This window comes from Pteronotus mesoamericanus, unplaced genomic scaffold, assembly GCF_021234165.1.
Source record: "Pteronotus mesoamericanus isolate MK-2021 breed Mesoamerican mustached bat unplaced genomic scaffold, CSHL_Meso_final contig_20, whole genome shotgun sequence".
In the NCBI taxonomy this organism is placed as follows: Eukaryota; Metazoa; Chordata; class Mammalia; order Chiroptera; family Mormoopidae; genus Pteronotus; species Pteronotus mesoamericanus.
The window spans coordinates 16,789,157-16,804,769 of NW_026555085.1; the positions used below are offsets into that span (position 1 = coordinate 16,789,157).

At 37.6% G+C, this 15,613-nt stretch overlaps 1 protein-coding gene across 1 annotated transcript; it reads right to left on the reverse strand.

The window, feature by feature from the left end:
- Window positions 1-13,834: 13,834 nt before the first annotated feature.
- On the reverse strand, window positions 13,835-15,033 carry LOC129067066 (high mobility group protein B1-like). Its single transcript, XM_054568794.1, has one exon. It carries the CDS (start codon window positions 14,914-14,916, stop codon window positions 14,308-14,310), a length of 609 nt encoding a protein of 202 aa, XP_054424769.1. The 5' UTR covers window positions 14,917-15,033; the 3' UTR covers window positions 13,835-14,307.
- Window positions 15,034-15,613: the final 580 nt, after the last annotated feature.

Below are 15,613 nucleotides of genomic sequence, written 5' to 3' on the forward strand. Positions count from 1 at the left end.
GTATTGCAGGATATAAGGGAGAAAATCGGACAGTTGCCCTGAGAGAGGAATGGTGGCAAGGTCGAGGATCCAGAGGCCCCACTCTGTTTCCTGAGATTGATGAACAGATATAAGTAGGTGACTTCAGCTGTGTTTCTTTCCTCACTTCTTTCAATCTGCTCCCCATTTTAACTAATTCTGAGTTTTCATTTCTTGGGGTTTCCTATTTTTGGACCTGAATCTGTCATAAATCTTTTACATGTAGGAATTAATGTAAGAAATCTTTTAGGTTATTGGATGGGATTACAGATCAAAGACATATCTGATAGTATGGACAGATGGATACAAAGACCCTTAGAAGTTATACCATCAGAAGGTATTATGTTAGCAATTTACTGGAAGAATATATGTGTTATAAAGAACTCAGGTGTTTTTGAAATAGCCTAACAAACACAAACAAACAAAATAAAAAACATCACCAATGTTAAGCAAATAAATAAACCCTGTATGTTAGATTTTGACTTTTCTTTCTGTATTAGTTTTTTGTTTTACAGATTTCTATGAAAGATTTAAAGAGAAACATAAAAAAGTTCTAGGGAGTTTAAATTTTATCTTACATTATATATAAATGTATTTTTAAAATGATTTCATATATTTATTTTTAGAGAAGGTAAGGGAGGGAGAAAGAGAGGGAAAGGAATATCAATATGTGGTTGCCTCTTGCCCACCCCCTACTGGGGACCTGGTCCACAACACAGGCATGTGCCCTGACTAGGAATTGAACTGGCAACCCTTTGGTTCACAGGCTGGAACTCAATCCACTGAGCCACACCAGCCAGCGATATAAATGCATTTTTTTTTCCTTAAAGAACGAATGTGTCTATGAGATGCTCTAGGAGAGTGTTGGGGTGGTTGGGAACTCTTTTATTTGTAGATCTTGGATATTTTATATTGCCACTGAGAAGTTAATATGGCAACTTCTTGACACAGCTTTGTTTTTAAGATTTATAAAATAAAAAAATTCAAAAAAAGTATAACTACTCTTCCAATTCTTTTTTAAATTATATTGTATTGATTTTGCTGTTATAGTTGTCCCGATTTTTTTTCCTTTTGCTCCCTTCTACCTGGTACTCCCCCTTCCCTCCAGCGATCCTCCCTACTCAGTTCACGTCCATGGGTGAACTTGGCTGCTTATACTACCCTCATTTTTTGTTTTTGATTTTTCTTCTTTTTGTTGTTCTTATTGGTTGCTTTTTGTTTCCTTATGTTACAAATCATTGATTTGATTCTCTGCTTCATGGACTCTACTGTTGTTTCCCTGTAAATTGTTCTTTATTTCTATTAGTGAATCCTTTGTTTCTGACTGGATCTTTTTTATGCTGCTAAGGTTCTCACTAAGTTCCTTGAGCATCCTTTTCTTTAGTGGTTTAATTTAATTTATTTTTTTTAAAATTTATAAATCATGTTTATTCTATTACAGTTGCCTCAGTTTTTCCCCCTTTACTCCCCTCCACCCATCCCTTCCCCACCCTCATGCCCCGCTCCCACAGTCAGTTCCCACCCTTGCAAATGTCCATGGGTCAGTCATACATGTTCTTTGTCTAGTCCCTTCCCCTTCTGTCCACCATTGTCCTCTTTCCCCATCCCCTCTGGTCACTTTCAGTCTGCGCCATGTTTCCATGCCTGTGGTTTATTTTGTTCATTAGTTTATTTTGTTGAATAGAGTCCACTTATGGGTGAGATCATATGGTATTTGTTTTTCATCAACTGGCTTATTTCACTTAGCATAATATTTACCAGTTCCATCCATGTTGTCGCAAAAGGTAGGATTTCTTTCTTTCTTTCTTTCTTTCTTTCTTTCTTTCTTTCTTTCTTTCTTTCTTTCTTTCTTTCTTTCTTTCTTTCTTTCTTTCTTTCTTTCTTCTCTCTTTTTCTTTCTTTCTTTAATGCAGATTGATTTTATTTATTTAAATGTCAAAGTTAATTATAAAATATTAAAAAATTTAAAACCATTATAAAGTCTCAGCAATTAAAACGTGACATCAGCACAGAAATAATCAAGTAGATCAATGAAATATAATGAGCATTCTAGAGACAAATGTATATATCTAACAATGTAATTTATGATTAAGATGATATTTCAAATCAATGGGGAAAATAAGGCTTATTCAACAAATAAGGTGCATGGACCACTATTACTTGAAATAAAACAAATATAGAGTCCTATTTCACACATTATACAAAAAATATTCAGGTGAGTTAAAAATCAAGATTTAAAATCTAGGGAGTTTTAGAGGATAATACAAACTAATATTTTTCTTACCCAGAAGTAATGTATTCAAACCCAGAAGCTATAAAGTAAAATATTGACAATACAACTATATTAAACATTTAAGACTGTATAGTAATATACATATAAAAAAAGTTAAAGGACAAGTAATAGAATAGGAAAGTATTTGCAACACATCTAAAAAAGGGTTAATGGTTTTTTTGGGGGGGGTAAGAAATTCTACAAATATTTAATAAAAAAATGGATAAAGAATACCAACAAGTCATTTAAAGCTTTTTAAAAATAATAGAAATAGGCAAGATATATACAAAAACAGGTTTAGTTTCAACCAATAATAAAGGAACAATGAAAATAACACATCATTGTCATAATCAGATTAATACATATTAAAAATATTGGTAATATCAAGTATTGGCAGCTGTCACAGGAACTGGGTATTAATACTCTTTCTCATCATCTTAAAGCAGTCTCTTTAGCATATCTTGCAATACTAGTTGGGTGGAGGTGTATTCTTTTAGCCTTCTTTTGTCTGGGGACCTCCTTATTTCGCCTTCCATGTTAATTGAGAGCCTTGCTTGGTAGAGCAGTCTTGGTTGCAGGTCTTTGCTTTTCATGACTTGGAATATTTCTTGCCACTCCCTTCTGGCTTGCAGTGTTTCTGTTGAGAAGTCAGCTGCTAGTTGTATTGGGACTCCCTTCTATGTTACTACCTCTTTCTCCCTTGCTGTCTTTAGGATTCTCTGTTTGTCTTTGAGATTTGCCATTTTAATGATGATGTGTCTTGGAGTGGGCCTCACTGGGTTCCTCTTGAATGGGACCTTCTGTGCTTCCTGAACTTGTGTGACTTTTTTTTCTCCTTCAGTTAAGGAAGTTTTCCATCATTACTTTTTCAAACAGTTTCTCTATCCCTTCCTCACCCTCTTCTCCTTCTGGTATCCCTATTATACGGATATTATTACATTTCAGGTTGTCCTGCATTTCCCTAAATGCCTCTTCATTCTTTTTTAGTCTTTTTTCATTTTATTGCTCTTTCTGGGGGGTTTTTCTTCCTTGTCCTTCAGCTCGCTGATTTGACCCTCTGCTTCATCTAGCTGCTTTGAATTCCTTCTAATGTGTTCTTCAATTCAGAAATGATATTCTTCATTTCCTCTTGTCTCTTATTGATAGTTTCTATGTCCTTTTTCCTGGTGATATAGTTTGCAGTAAGTTCCTCATAGTTTCCCTGTAGTTTTTGGTCATCTCTCTGAGCTCACTGAGCTCATTGAGCTTCCTTAGAACCATTGTTGGAACTCAATATCTGATAGTTTACTTGCCTGTATTTCATTTCATTCTCTTTCTGGAGATTTCTCCTTTCCCTTCGACTGGGTGGTATTTCTTTGTCTTCCCATTATTTGTGAAACTCTCTCTTTTGCTTCTGCTTCTTAAGTTGATTTGTCTTGATTTCCTGACTTTGTGGTATGAACTTCTTTGGTAGGAGACCTCTGTTTTTGCTTTCTGGAGCTGCTTCTGATGATGTCAGATATTTTCCCTGTCTGACCTTTGGCAGTCTGTTCGAGACTTCTAGGAATCTATTGTTTGTGGCTGTCTCCTTCAGCTATTAATCTAGTTGCTCTGCACTCAGCAGGCCACCTTAGCTCAGGGCGGGGCAGAGTCCCTTTGGGGGTGGGGTTATTGGGTCCTCTCACGCTGCTGCCATATGGGAGAGGAGTCAACACTGGGATCCCTCTGGTTGTTCTGTCTGTTCTCTCCCCAAGTGTCTCCAGACCTCTCTCCACCTCCTTTGGTCAGGGACCTACTATCTGTGAGTGTCACTCTGCACTTAGCAGGTGGATTAGACAGCACAGTGTGGGGTGGAATCCCACCTGGGGGCGGGGCTATTGGGTCCTCTGACGCTGTTGCCACTCAGCGGGAATGGTCTTTGCCTGAGAAAGATGGCTGCTGCCACATGGGGGATGAGTCAGCACTGAGATCCCACTGGCTACTTTCTCACTTCTCTCCCCAAAGCCTCCTTCCCCAGTCTCTCTCAGGCATCTCTAGCCCACTCTGCCCCCACCTTTGCTGGAGACCAGGGTAAGTGGCTGCAAATAAAAATTTATGCATTGGCCTTTTAAATGGCTCTTTGTGTCTCCAGCTGCCTGTGTTTGGCAGAGAGCAACCCTGCCGCTTTTCGTAGCTGGCTGTTTTCTGTGTACTTTTTGGCTCCAGTGCTGCAGGCTAGAAATCCCTGTTTTTGGTTTAGACCCTGCTGTTCTCAGGGGGATCCAACTGGCCGTTTCAATATCCTTCTGGTATTGCTGCCTGTGGGTGCCCTGCCTGTCTTCTCTAGTCTCTACTGCACTCCTTCCCAGTTAGATTGCACTAAAGCTGATTCTTTTGTCTCTGAGGTTACAAGGCTCCTCTCTCGCTATTGTTCAGTTGTTTGTTCCAGGTGATTTCTCCACAATTTAGTTGTAATTTTAGGTTGGTCCTAAGAGGAGGTCAATGTGACTTTCACTCACTCCCTCTACCATCTTGATTCTCCCCTTGAGCATCCTTATAAACACTATTTTTGAACTCTCCATCTGATAGACCGCTTATCTCCATTTTGTTTAGCACTTTTTCTGGAATTTTGATCTGTTCTTTCATTTGGGCCATGTTTCTTTGTCTTCTCATTTTGGTAGCCTCCCTGTGTTTGTTTCTATGTATTAGGCATAGCCTCTCTGCCACCGTGTCTTGGTAGTGTGGCCTAATATAGTAGGTATCTTGCAGGGTCCAGTGGCAAAGCCTCTCCTATCACCCAAGCTGGGTACTTGAGGTGTGCCCTTTGTTTGGGCTAAGTATACACTCTTCATGTGTTGAGCCTTGGTTGCTGTTGGCAGATCAATGGGAGGGATTTATTCAGGTCAGTCATCTGCAAGGACTGGCTGTGACCACTGACCACCAACCTCTGCCCTCTGTGGAGGATCAGCTGTGCAGGGGCAGGCTGGCTGTGCTCCAAAGTGGTCTGTAGCTGTCTGCTGGGTGTGCTGGCCCTGGGGTTTCCTGGGTGGTGCAGGCCAAGATCAGCCCCCACCTGTGTTTTGCCCAGGGCTGCCTCTCTTGAGTTAAAAAGCAATCTGAGATCGTTACTACTTGTGCAGGGCTTGGAGATTCTCAGGTGAAGCCAAGCTGTGACTCTGGGCAGGCTGCTGCTAGTGCCTAGCCTAGAGCTCACTGAGGCCAGCTGTTGTTTGTTTGATAGGATTTATGAAGCTGTGAAGCATAAGCCAAGACCAGCCATTCATATGGAAGAGTAGCTTGAGTGGGCCTGTAAGATGGGTGAAGTGGAGTCTCTGGGGATCTCTAAGGCAGGTCAAATAGTGTTAGCCAGGTTGATGGAGTCTCAAACATGGCACCAACCTGCCACTCTGTGGCTCTGCAGGGAGAGGGCTTAGCAAAGGGGCAATGGGCTCTGCTCGCCCCAATGCCAGACACTTCAGTTCCTCCCTGTATACCACTGTTGCCCTTCAAGTTACTACCTTGGAGCTGGAGCTCAGAAGGAGTGAGTCTGAGTAGGTGAGTCTATGTGTGGGTTCTTTAAGATGAAGTGCTTGGGGATCCAGATGTTTCTTCTACCGACTCAGTCCCTGCTGATTTTTGCAGCCAGCAGTGATGGGGACTTATCTTCCTGGCCCTGGAACCCTGGGCTGGGGGGCCTGGTGTGGGGCTGGGCCTGCTTGCTCCTGAGATAGTCCTCCCGAATTTTTATGTACCACATGTGGGTGAGAGACCAGCCTGTTCTGTGTATGTGTCCCTCCTACCCATCTGGATGGATGTGGTTTCTTTAATTCTATAGTTGTCAGACTTCTATTCAACTAGATATCTGACTGTTCTGAGAGATGGTTGTTCTATATTTTAGTTGCATTTTGATGTAGTTGTTCAAAGAGGAGAGCCAAGTTTCCCTATGCTGACATCTTGACCGGAAGCCTCCCACACTCAAGGGTAACTTGTTTATACTCCTCTAATTCCAGTCAGGCATATCTGAGGCACCACTGATGGGAGGCATCACCACTGACAAGATGATAAGCTAATATTATTGTTGCTGCTTTCTTCTCCCTCTGTGAGTTGTTTCCTTTGGTGCTTAGACTCCTTTCTAAGTTACTTATAAAAACCCACTCCATTTTACAACACGTGAAACTTGTCTTAGGAAAGAAATAACAATTAGAAGAGGATCTGCCCGTGAACTCTAGGCTATAATCTCCATTAAAATCTCTCTTCTAGTTCCCAATATTTTCAGAAATGAGGTCCCACATTCTCTCCTCTTATAAAATATTTTATAAGGATACTTTTTGGAATATAGAGGCCTACAGACTCTTGCATGTAAATTATATGTTTGCACTGGTTTTTGCATGGGACACAACTCTATTGATAATCTCTATATTTAATCTCTCCACATATTTCTATAGACTCTGTCATGAAAAGTAGATTAATACACAAGTTATCTTTTAGGAACAACCTAGGAAACACATCTCAATGAATATGTAAGATGAATCACCACACCATCCACTTTTCCTGGTTGTTGGCGTCTAAATCCACAGCCCCAATTTCCACCCATATACTGATGAGCACCTGGTGGAAATGTGCCAGGCTTTGGGAACAGCAGGAACTTTGAAAATCTGTGCTTTGGGGAATCTCACAAGTCACTTGTCCGCTTTCTTAAGACAGAAGTCGGAAACACTTTCCCCACTGTTCTATGATCTGGTCATAAGCATGTGTGACCTAGACTGTATCCATCAGGCACACTTGTATGAGTCTTTGGTTCAGAAGTAAATGTGAAGGGCCTGATGCCTTGGAATCTGTTCTTGTTGGACTAGCCTCAGAACTGTTTAGCTTGCAGAGGCCGCCTCAAGTATAAGGTAAACATTTAGTGCTCACCATCAATTAATTGTGCAAGTTTTTATATATGTGGTGTACATCAGCAGCACTGGATCCGTTGTGGAATAATTTGGGGGAAGTTCCCAACTGCGTTGATTTTCTTGTCCCATCCTTCGGTCCCTGTAGAGGACCCCTATTACCCTGAAAGTTTGATGTCATCATTCCTTTGAGCTTCTGATTTACAATTTATGCCTATAGCAAATATCCATCATGAACTAAACTATCAAGCACAAGAACTCTAGCAGCATATGTACATTTTAGCCTTCAGAGGTTGTATGTGCATATGGGCCTGATAGCTTGGGGAAAAAATTGAACAAGTTTTGCAATCAACAGTCAGCTCTCAAAAGGTTAGACACAGACACTAATTTAAGTGGTGGTAAATATATTCCCTATTGACACAAGAAATGACCTCATAATGCAGAGTCATGAAGCAGATAACTCTCATTTAATCGTTCTTTGTTTAATAATAGTCATTAATTTCCTCAGGGGAGGCTACTTTGTTGTTAGATGATAATTTTTAATGTCACTTCTGAAGGAATTTGTCCAAAATCTCTTCCAGAACCTAAAAATGTTTATCAAGTAAAATGTTAACAATATAAGGTGTGCTGTAAAAATGTAAATGAATAAAGTCACTGTGCTTTGAAATTTAAAATAATTTCAGCATCATTTGGGAGAAAAAAATGCTCACAAACAGCAAGCAGCAGGTGTATTTTTTCCTTTATTTTTATGATTGACACTATTGTAGATGTCCCTGTTTTCCCTCCTTTGTCCCCCTCCTCCCAGCCCCAGCTCCCCCTTCCCTCTGGCCATCACCACACTGTTGTCTGTGGCTATGGGCAGAACATGCACTTATAAAATATTAAGAAAAAAAAGTAGTATCAACGTGGCAAACTCTAAAGTCACTCTAAGAATAGTTCATATAATTGAAAAAAAAACCCCAGGAAAGTAACATCTAAAACCATTAGCAGGTGACATGGCACTGGTTGCATGGAGAAAAAATTTTAAATATATGAAGGAGAATATATGAAGCACCCTGTGATTTATTGGCAAAGATAGGAGTCTTAGCAATTTGACCGATGAGATATCAGATTCAAAAAGAGTTGTCACCATTATTATTATTCATATCCAATCTAGAAGCAAACTGGAATGCCACGTGTTTAAAGTCAAGCATGGACTTTGGCACAAGACATATGTTTAAAAAAACATGCAAAAATGCTTAGTACAGTGTCTGTCGCAGAATAGAACTTTTAATACATGTGATTTTCCTCTGTGTTAGCAAATACGATTTTATGGCTTGAACCTTCTGTATAATGAAAAGACTTGGACCATGAAATAGCTGTGAAAACAGAAGGACAACGTAGGAATTTTAAGATAGGAAAATGTAACATCTTAGCTAATGAAGTTTATGAAAGAAAAAGATGAAACTTATTTTATGATCTTGATGTTTTATAGAAAAATTTCATTAGATTTAAAAATATTGGCCTTTCAGCTTCTGGTCATAGCAGAGTAGTTTGGTTAGATGGACTAATCCTCCTAAAGATAACAATCATAAAACCTAACTATTGCCCTAGCCAGGTGGCTTCGTTGATTGGTCATCGTCTGGTACACCAAAAGGTCACCGGTTTGATCCTGGGTAGGGGCACATACCTAGGTTGCAGGTTTGATCACTGGCTCTATCTGAGAGGCAACCTGTCAATCAATGTTTCCCTCTTTTCTTCCCTTCCTCTCTTTCTGAAATCAATAAGCATGTCCTCTGGTGAGGATTTAAAAAAACCCAACTATTTCCAGGCACTGGAAAGAAATAAAAGGCAAATAGAAACTGTACAAGAGGATACCCTTGAAAAAAGAATTGAAATGGGAAAGGTTTGTGACTTTTTTGCTTTTTGCCTGAGAGAACTCCCATATTCATGCTTCACTTGGCTTCAGAAAATTACAGGGAAATAAGCTTGAGGCATCAAAGGGGAGCATTAAGGGTGGAGGAAGAGTGAGTAGGGTAGGCAGGAAAATCCTGAAAGAGACAGGATCACAGGGAGCTGAGCCCCCAAATCTGCCCAAATAATTGTCTGTTTCTTTCTTTTTTAAAAAAGATTTCATGTATAAGTGAGATCCATCCATGTCATCACAAATTACAGGATTTCATTCTTTTTATGGCTGAATAATATTACATTGTGTATATATATTCAATTTGTGTGTGTGTGTATACATATACCACCTTTTCTTTTCATTGTAAGTTTTTATTTTTAAAAGGCAACATAAATGTCTAGCATTCTGCTAAACTTTTGCCGGTACTCGACCTACTTCTCTCTCTCAATCCTCACCTGAGGATATATTTATTAATATTAGAGAGAGAGAGAGTAAGGGAGAGAGAGAGGGAGATGAGAAACCCTGACGTGAGAGGGAAAAATCAATCGCTAGCCTCCTGTAACCACCCTGACTGTGGTTTGAACCTACAACCTAGATATGTGCCCTGACCCAGAGTTGAGCCACAAACTTTTGGTGTAGGGGAGGTTGGTCCAACTGAGCCATTTGGCCAAGGCATAATGTATTGTAGTTTTAACTTAATATTATTTCAAACCATTATAGAATTTTACCCTTTCTTGTTATGTGTAAAAATGCATCTCATTGAGAGAATATTACAAATTATTTTATAAGGATGGTGAGTAAATGCATTTTGAGTAAAAATGAATGATGTCTCAAGATTTTTGTTGTGTTTGTAATAATATTTGTATTATAAATTTTATATGTAACATGATCAATACAAAAAGAAGAAAAAATGGAAATATTTTTTTAATATGCAATTATGTTGGATTAATAAAGTTAGTCAAGTTGATTAATAATTGTTTATGTTCTCCAGCATGCAAATAATTCTAAATTGATGTTTGATACAACTAAGCTGTTAAAAAACTTATAATGAAATTTTTACATTAGAATTACCAAGGTTGATGAGGGCGAGAAGGAAAAACTAATGGTGGAAAGTGGCATAAAACATTATTTTAAAATTAAACAATGTTATGCCATGAAATGAAGAAGGCCATTTCCAGCTGGTTGTTAATATCCTAGAAATGCTTTTATGCAATAACTGAAATGTAAAAGACAGTCCCATTTTATTGGGTAGAGGAACTTGTGATATAGATTTTTATAGGAACAGTCAGAGTTGCTGCTATTATCTGTAACTTTTTTCCTTTTCAAATGTAACCAACTAATGTAAATTGTTTCCCTTGTACTGATTTATGCCATAAGCATGGCAATTATAGAGGGCAGGTCACGTTTGACAAGTCAGTAGAGCACTTTTAGCCTGGCACTGCTGAATTGCAGCTTTCAGAATGTACCCTGGGTCCTTAAAGTGTCTATCACCAAATCTTGAATGAAACTAATTTTATAAACATGGCAGAAATTATGGGTGCTACTGCACTTAAAAGCTGTCACTTTAGAAGTCTGACATCAATTTCAATATCTATCTTTGTCCCAAAATACTTTGTGACTTTCCTTTAAGAATTATTGCAATGAACTTTGTTTTTAATATTCTCAGGGGTAGAAAATCTATTCTTTGTGGATGGTCAAAATATTTAAAAAGAGATGTAATTGTTTTGGAGCCAAGATTAGAATATATGAATATATATTTATTAATTATGATTATATGTGCATATCTATCTATTATCTATCTATCTTTCATCTATATATCTATCCTACCTGGATAATAGTAAAAATATCCCCAACTTTTAAAATAAAGCATGTAATATCCTCAGGTGCCAAATAATCTACTCTTCTGGGAATTCCACAAAGAGTATTTGAAAAATATTTTGAACAAAGAATCATGACTAAAATATTCTCCAAGGAAGACACTTCTATTTAGTATAAAGCACAATTCAATATGTCATTTATGGTAAGCTTATTAAAAGATGTGTCACTATTTTGTTTCTGCATATTACAAAGAAGAGTTTTGATTAATTGTAAAAATGGTTTGCTTTTTGTTTACTTTGAACTTTTAATTTTGAAATAATTTTAGACATACACAAAATTGCAGGCAGAATTGAAAGTTCTTGCCCAAAAGTTAATAGTTTGTTTAACCAAAGAACAGGTATTAAAAGCAGGAATTTAACATCGATAGGATATAGTTAACTAATCTACAGACTTTATTCAACTGTTAATTGTCCAAATTGTTCAATCTAGGATTCTATATTACATTTAGTTGTCATGGCTCCTATTTTTTTAAAAAAATTCTTTCCTGAAGGCATTGTTTTATTGCTTTTAGAGAGAGGGGGAGAGAGAGAGTGAGGGAGGGCAGGAGAAAGGAGAAAAGGAAGAAGAGGGAGAGAGGGAGAGAGAATGAAATTTCAGTGTAACAGAGAAACATCAATTGGTTGCTTCTTATAGGCTCACGAACCAAGAGAGCAAATCCACAATCCAGGCATATGCCCTGACTGGGAATTGAGCCTGCAAACTTTCAAGATAATGCTCCAACCAACTGAGCCACACCAGCCGAAGCAGTTATCACGTCTCTTAAGTCTCCTCAAACCTGAGATAGTCCTTCTTTGTATTTCATGACCTCTAAATGTTTGCAGAAAAATGGCCAATTCTTTTGTAGATTATCTTGCATTTTGAATTTGTCTGATGTTTCTTGATTAAATTCAGGTCATGCATTCTTTGTAAGAAAAACACAGATATAATGCTGTGTCCTCAGTGCATCAGAAGAGTAGACACATAATGTCCATAGATGTCATTAATGGTGTTGCTAACTTGGACAACTGGGCTGAGGCAGTATCAAAAAAGTTTCTCCATTTTAAAGTTACTATTTTTCTCTTTGTAAAATAATTATCTTGTGGGGACATACCGTCAGATTATGCAAATATCCTGTTTGTCATCATACTTTTTGGCAACTAATTTTAGTGTTCATTGATGAATCTTGCCTGCAACAATTTTTACTGTGATATTTGCCAAATAGCATTCCATCCTTCCTTCTACATTTATTAATTGAAATTTTATTGTAAGGGAGAACTGCTCATTTCCCTGCATTTGTTTACTTATTTAATGATATATTTATATTGGCATGGACTCATGGACATTTAATTCTATGATTTATAATCCATTATTATTGTTTATATTTTTGCTCCAATTGTCCCAGATTTGGTCATTGGGAATTCTTTCAAGTTTGCTCCTATCTCCTTTCCACATGTTCCAATCATTGGTTTTAAAAACTTGCATACATTCTGGCAAGACAAGGTGTGCTGTTCTCATCTAGTACTTTTCCTTCTCAGCCTTGAATCAACCATTTCCCCAGAGCCTTTTTATTTTTATTTGTGATCGGTGTTCAGAAACCAAAATATGAGCACTAGTTATGTGTATTCCAGCTGTGGTGCTATTGCTTCTAGGGCTTCTTAGGGGATATACACAAATATCTATACCAAAATCTATTTTGATTTTTATGCATATCTCTCAATATATTTGTAAAAATTACGTGTACATACTGATTCCTGCAGTTCCAATCACACCCCTCAGGGTTCATTCTAGCCTTCCTCAATTATTATTTGTAATTCCTTTTTTCTGCAATGAGAAACCTGCCTCTCATTTAGTCATATAACTTACTTATTTGCTCCAGTCTATGAAATTTCATTTCATAATTACTCCTACCCTTGTGACAAATTTTCTAACTATTGTAGAATATTTGTATCTTTAAACTATCAGCAAATAGTCAAGTAATGTTTTACAGTTACTTAGATTAGTTCTTTCTTCCGTACATACTTCTGTGCAGTTTTATTACTCATTTGTGATACAGTTAAGCTGCTTTATTATTGTTTATATCTCATTTTGTATTCCCCCCACACTCTGGTTGATTTTAATTACTTAAAAATCGTTTTTGCATGTGCATATGAAGCTTTACCATGAGACTAAAAGTCAGGACTATATCAGAGGCCATGTCAGAGCCACCCTTTCAACCACATTTGCATTCCATCATTTCTTCTGCCACATTACCATGTAGACCCTGTAGGTTAACTAATCTCATTAATTTCTGATTTATCCTTACACCATTTATCTATGTTCTTATCTTCTTATCTTTTTTTATTCCACTGTCTTCTTTGTACTTGTCTATTTCTTTATGGAGTCTCCAACATTGCCAATTTGTCTATATCAATCTAAGATACTAGAGGAATCAAGTCAGAAATAAAGGTTTAGGTTGAAATTGTTCCTTCAAATTATATCAACCTTAGCAAAAATGAAAACAAATTGTGTTTATATGACTACATCATGAGACTTACCTATTGAAATATAAAAGCAGCCTTTACTGTTGTTGCTCAGTTGCTTGGAGCCTCATCCTGTAACTGAAAGGTTGTAGGTTTGATCCTGTGTTTGGTGTGGTTCAGATGTGTACAATCCCCAGTTTGGGCGCTTACAAGGGGCAACCAATCAACGCTTCTCTTACATTGATGTTTCTCTCTCTCTCTTCTTTTTTACATTTCTCTTTCTCTAAAATCAATGAAGAAAATGTGCTCGGGTGAGGATTAAAAAAATGCAAAAGCATATTACATTATGCAGGAGAAAGAATGAACAGAAACAAATGATAAAAATTAAGGCATATTGAGCGTTCACAGAGACTGCATAGTGATATGGTATTTACCCTTATCCTTAGCCTAATTTTTGATAGTTCCAGCTAGATTCTCCCATAGATCTGAGATCTTTTTTTTTTTACTAATGAAAAAAATTGTATTTACTTAGAAGCATTCAGAATGTCAACAAAACAGCTGCAACTTTTTTTTTTTTTTGCGATTACAGAGTGGTATTCAGTTAACAGAACAACAATTATTTTGTATAAGCTGCATCAGAGACAACTGAAGATGAAAAAACTACCATCCCCATATATAACTAATTTGTGCTGTGCACCAACAAGAACCTGCTTTAAACTTCCATGCCAATTTACAACCCCCATACTGTACCAGGCAAGGTTAGTGGCTATTGAAAATACCACCAGGACAGGGCTATCTAAAGACACATTCGGTAGTGTGTTAACTATACAAAAAAAGACACTGTACAGTTTAAAAACAAATCTTACACAGCCTTACATTTCAATTTTTTTCTTTAAAAGGAGTGAGTTGTGTACAGGGGGGTTAAATGCTTTATAGACAAGAAAAAAAAACTGCGCTAGAACCAATTTATTCATCATCATCATCATCTTCTTCATCTTTATCTTCTTCATCTTCCTCCTCCTCCTTCTTTTTCTTGCTTTTTTCAGCCTTGACAACTCCCTTTTTTGCAGCATCAGGCTTTCCTTTAGCTCGGTATGCAGCAATATCCTTTTCATATTTCTCCTTCAGCTTAGCAGCCTTCTTTTCATAAGGCTGCTTGTCATCTGCAGCAGTGTTATTCCACATCTCTCCCAGCTTCTTTGCAACATCACCAATGGATAGGCCGGGATGCTCTCCTTTGATTTTTGGGCGATACTCAGAACAAAACAAGAAAAATGCCGAAGGAGGCCTCTTGGGTGCATTGGGATCCTTGAACTTCTTTTTTGTTTCCCCTTTAGGAGGAATATAAGTTTTCATTTCTCTTTCATAATGAGCCTTGTCCGCCTTTGCCATGTCTTCAAATTTTCCTTTCTCTTTGGCAGACATGGTATTCCACCTCTCTGAGCACTTCTTAGAAAACTCTGAGAAGTTGACTGAAGCATCTGGGTGCTTCTTGTGCTCCTCCCGGCAAGTTTGCACAAAGAAAGCATATGATGACATTTTGCCTCTCGGCTTCTTAGGATCTCCTTTGCCCATGTTTAATTACTTTTCCTCAGTGAGCACAGAGTCGCCCAGTGCCCGTCCGGCTCGCACTTGCCCTGGCGCTATCTCTATGGAGCTCAATGTACTGCAATGGCTGTGAGAGCAGGAGCCAGACGCCAGATCTGAGATCTTGAAAGAATTTTAAAGCAAATGTTTTCAAAGATAACATTAAATTTAATTGTAATTAATTTGCAATAATTTCTTTTTTAAATAGGCTTAATTCTTTAAAAAAAGTTTTGGGTATTAAAAAAATGGAAGGGAAGGCACAGAGATTTTCTGTATACCTGTACCCCCTGTCCCCATACATGCCTCACCTTCCCTATTATTAACACTAGTTACCAGAATGGCACTTTTTTTTTTTTAACCAAGGGTGAGCATATGTTGAACCATTATAATCACGCAGAGTTCTTAGTTTACTTTATGGTTCACTGTTGGTATTGTACATTCTCTGGGTTTAGAAAAAAGTATAACAACAGATATCGATGATTATAATATTTTACAAAATATTTTCAATGCCCTAAAAGTCCTTTGTGCTCTGCTTCTTTATCTCTACCCACATCTCCACCCTATCCTTGGAAACCGCTGATTTTTTTTTTATTGGGTTTGCCAAAAAGTTCATATGTTTTTTTCTGTTAAATAAAAGACACATTTTTCATTTTCATGAATAACTTTACTGACTTGGATAATTTGA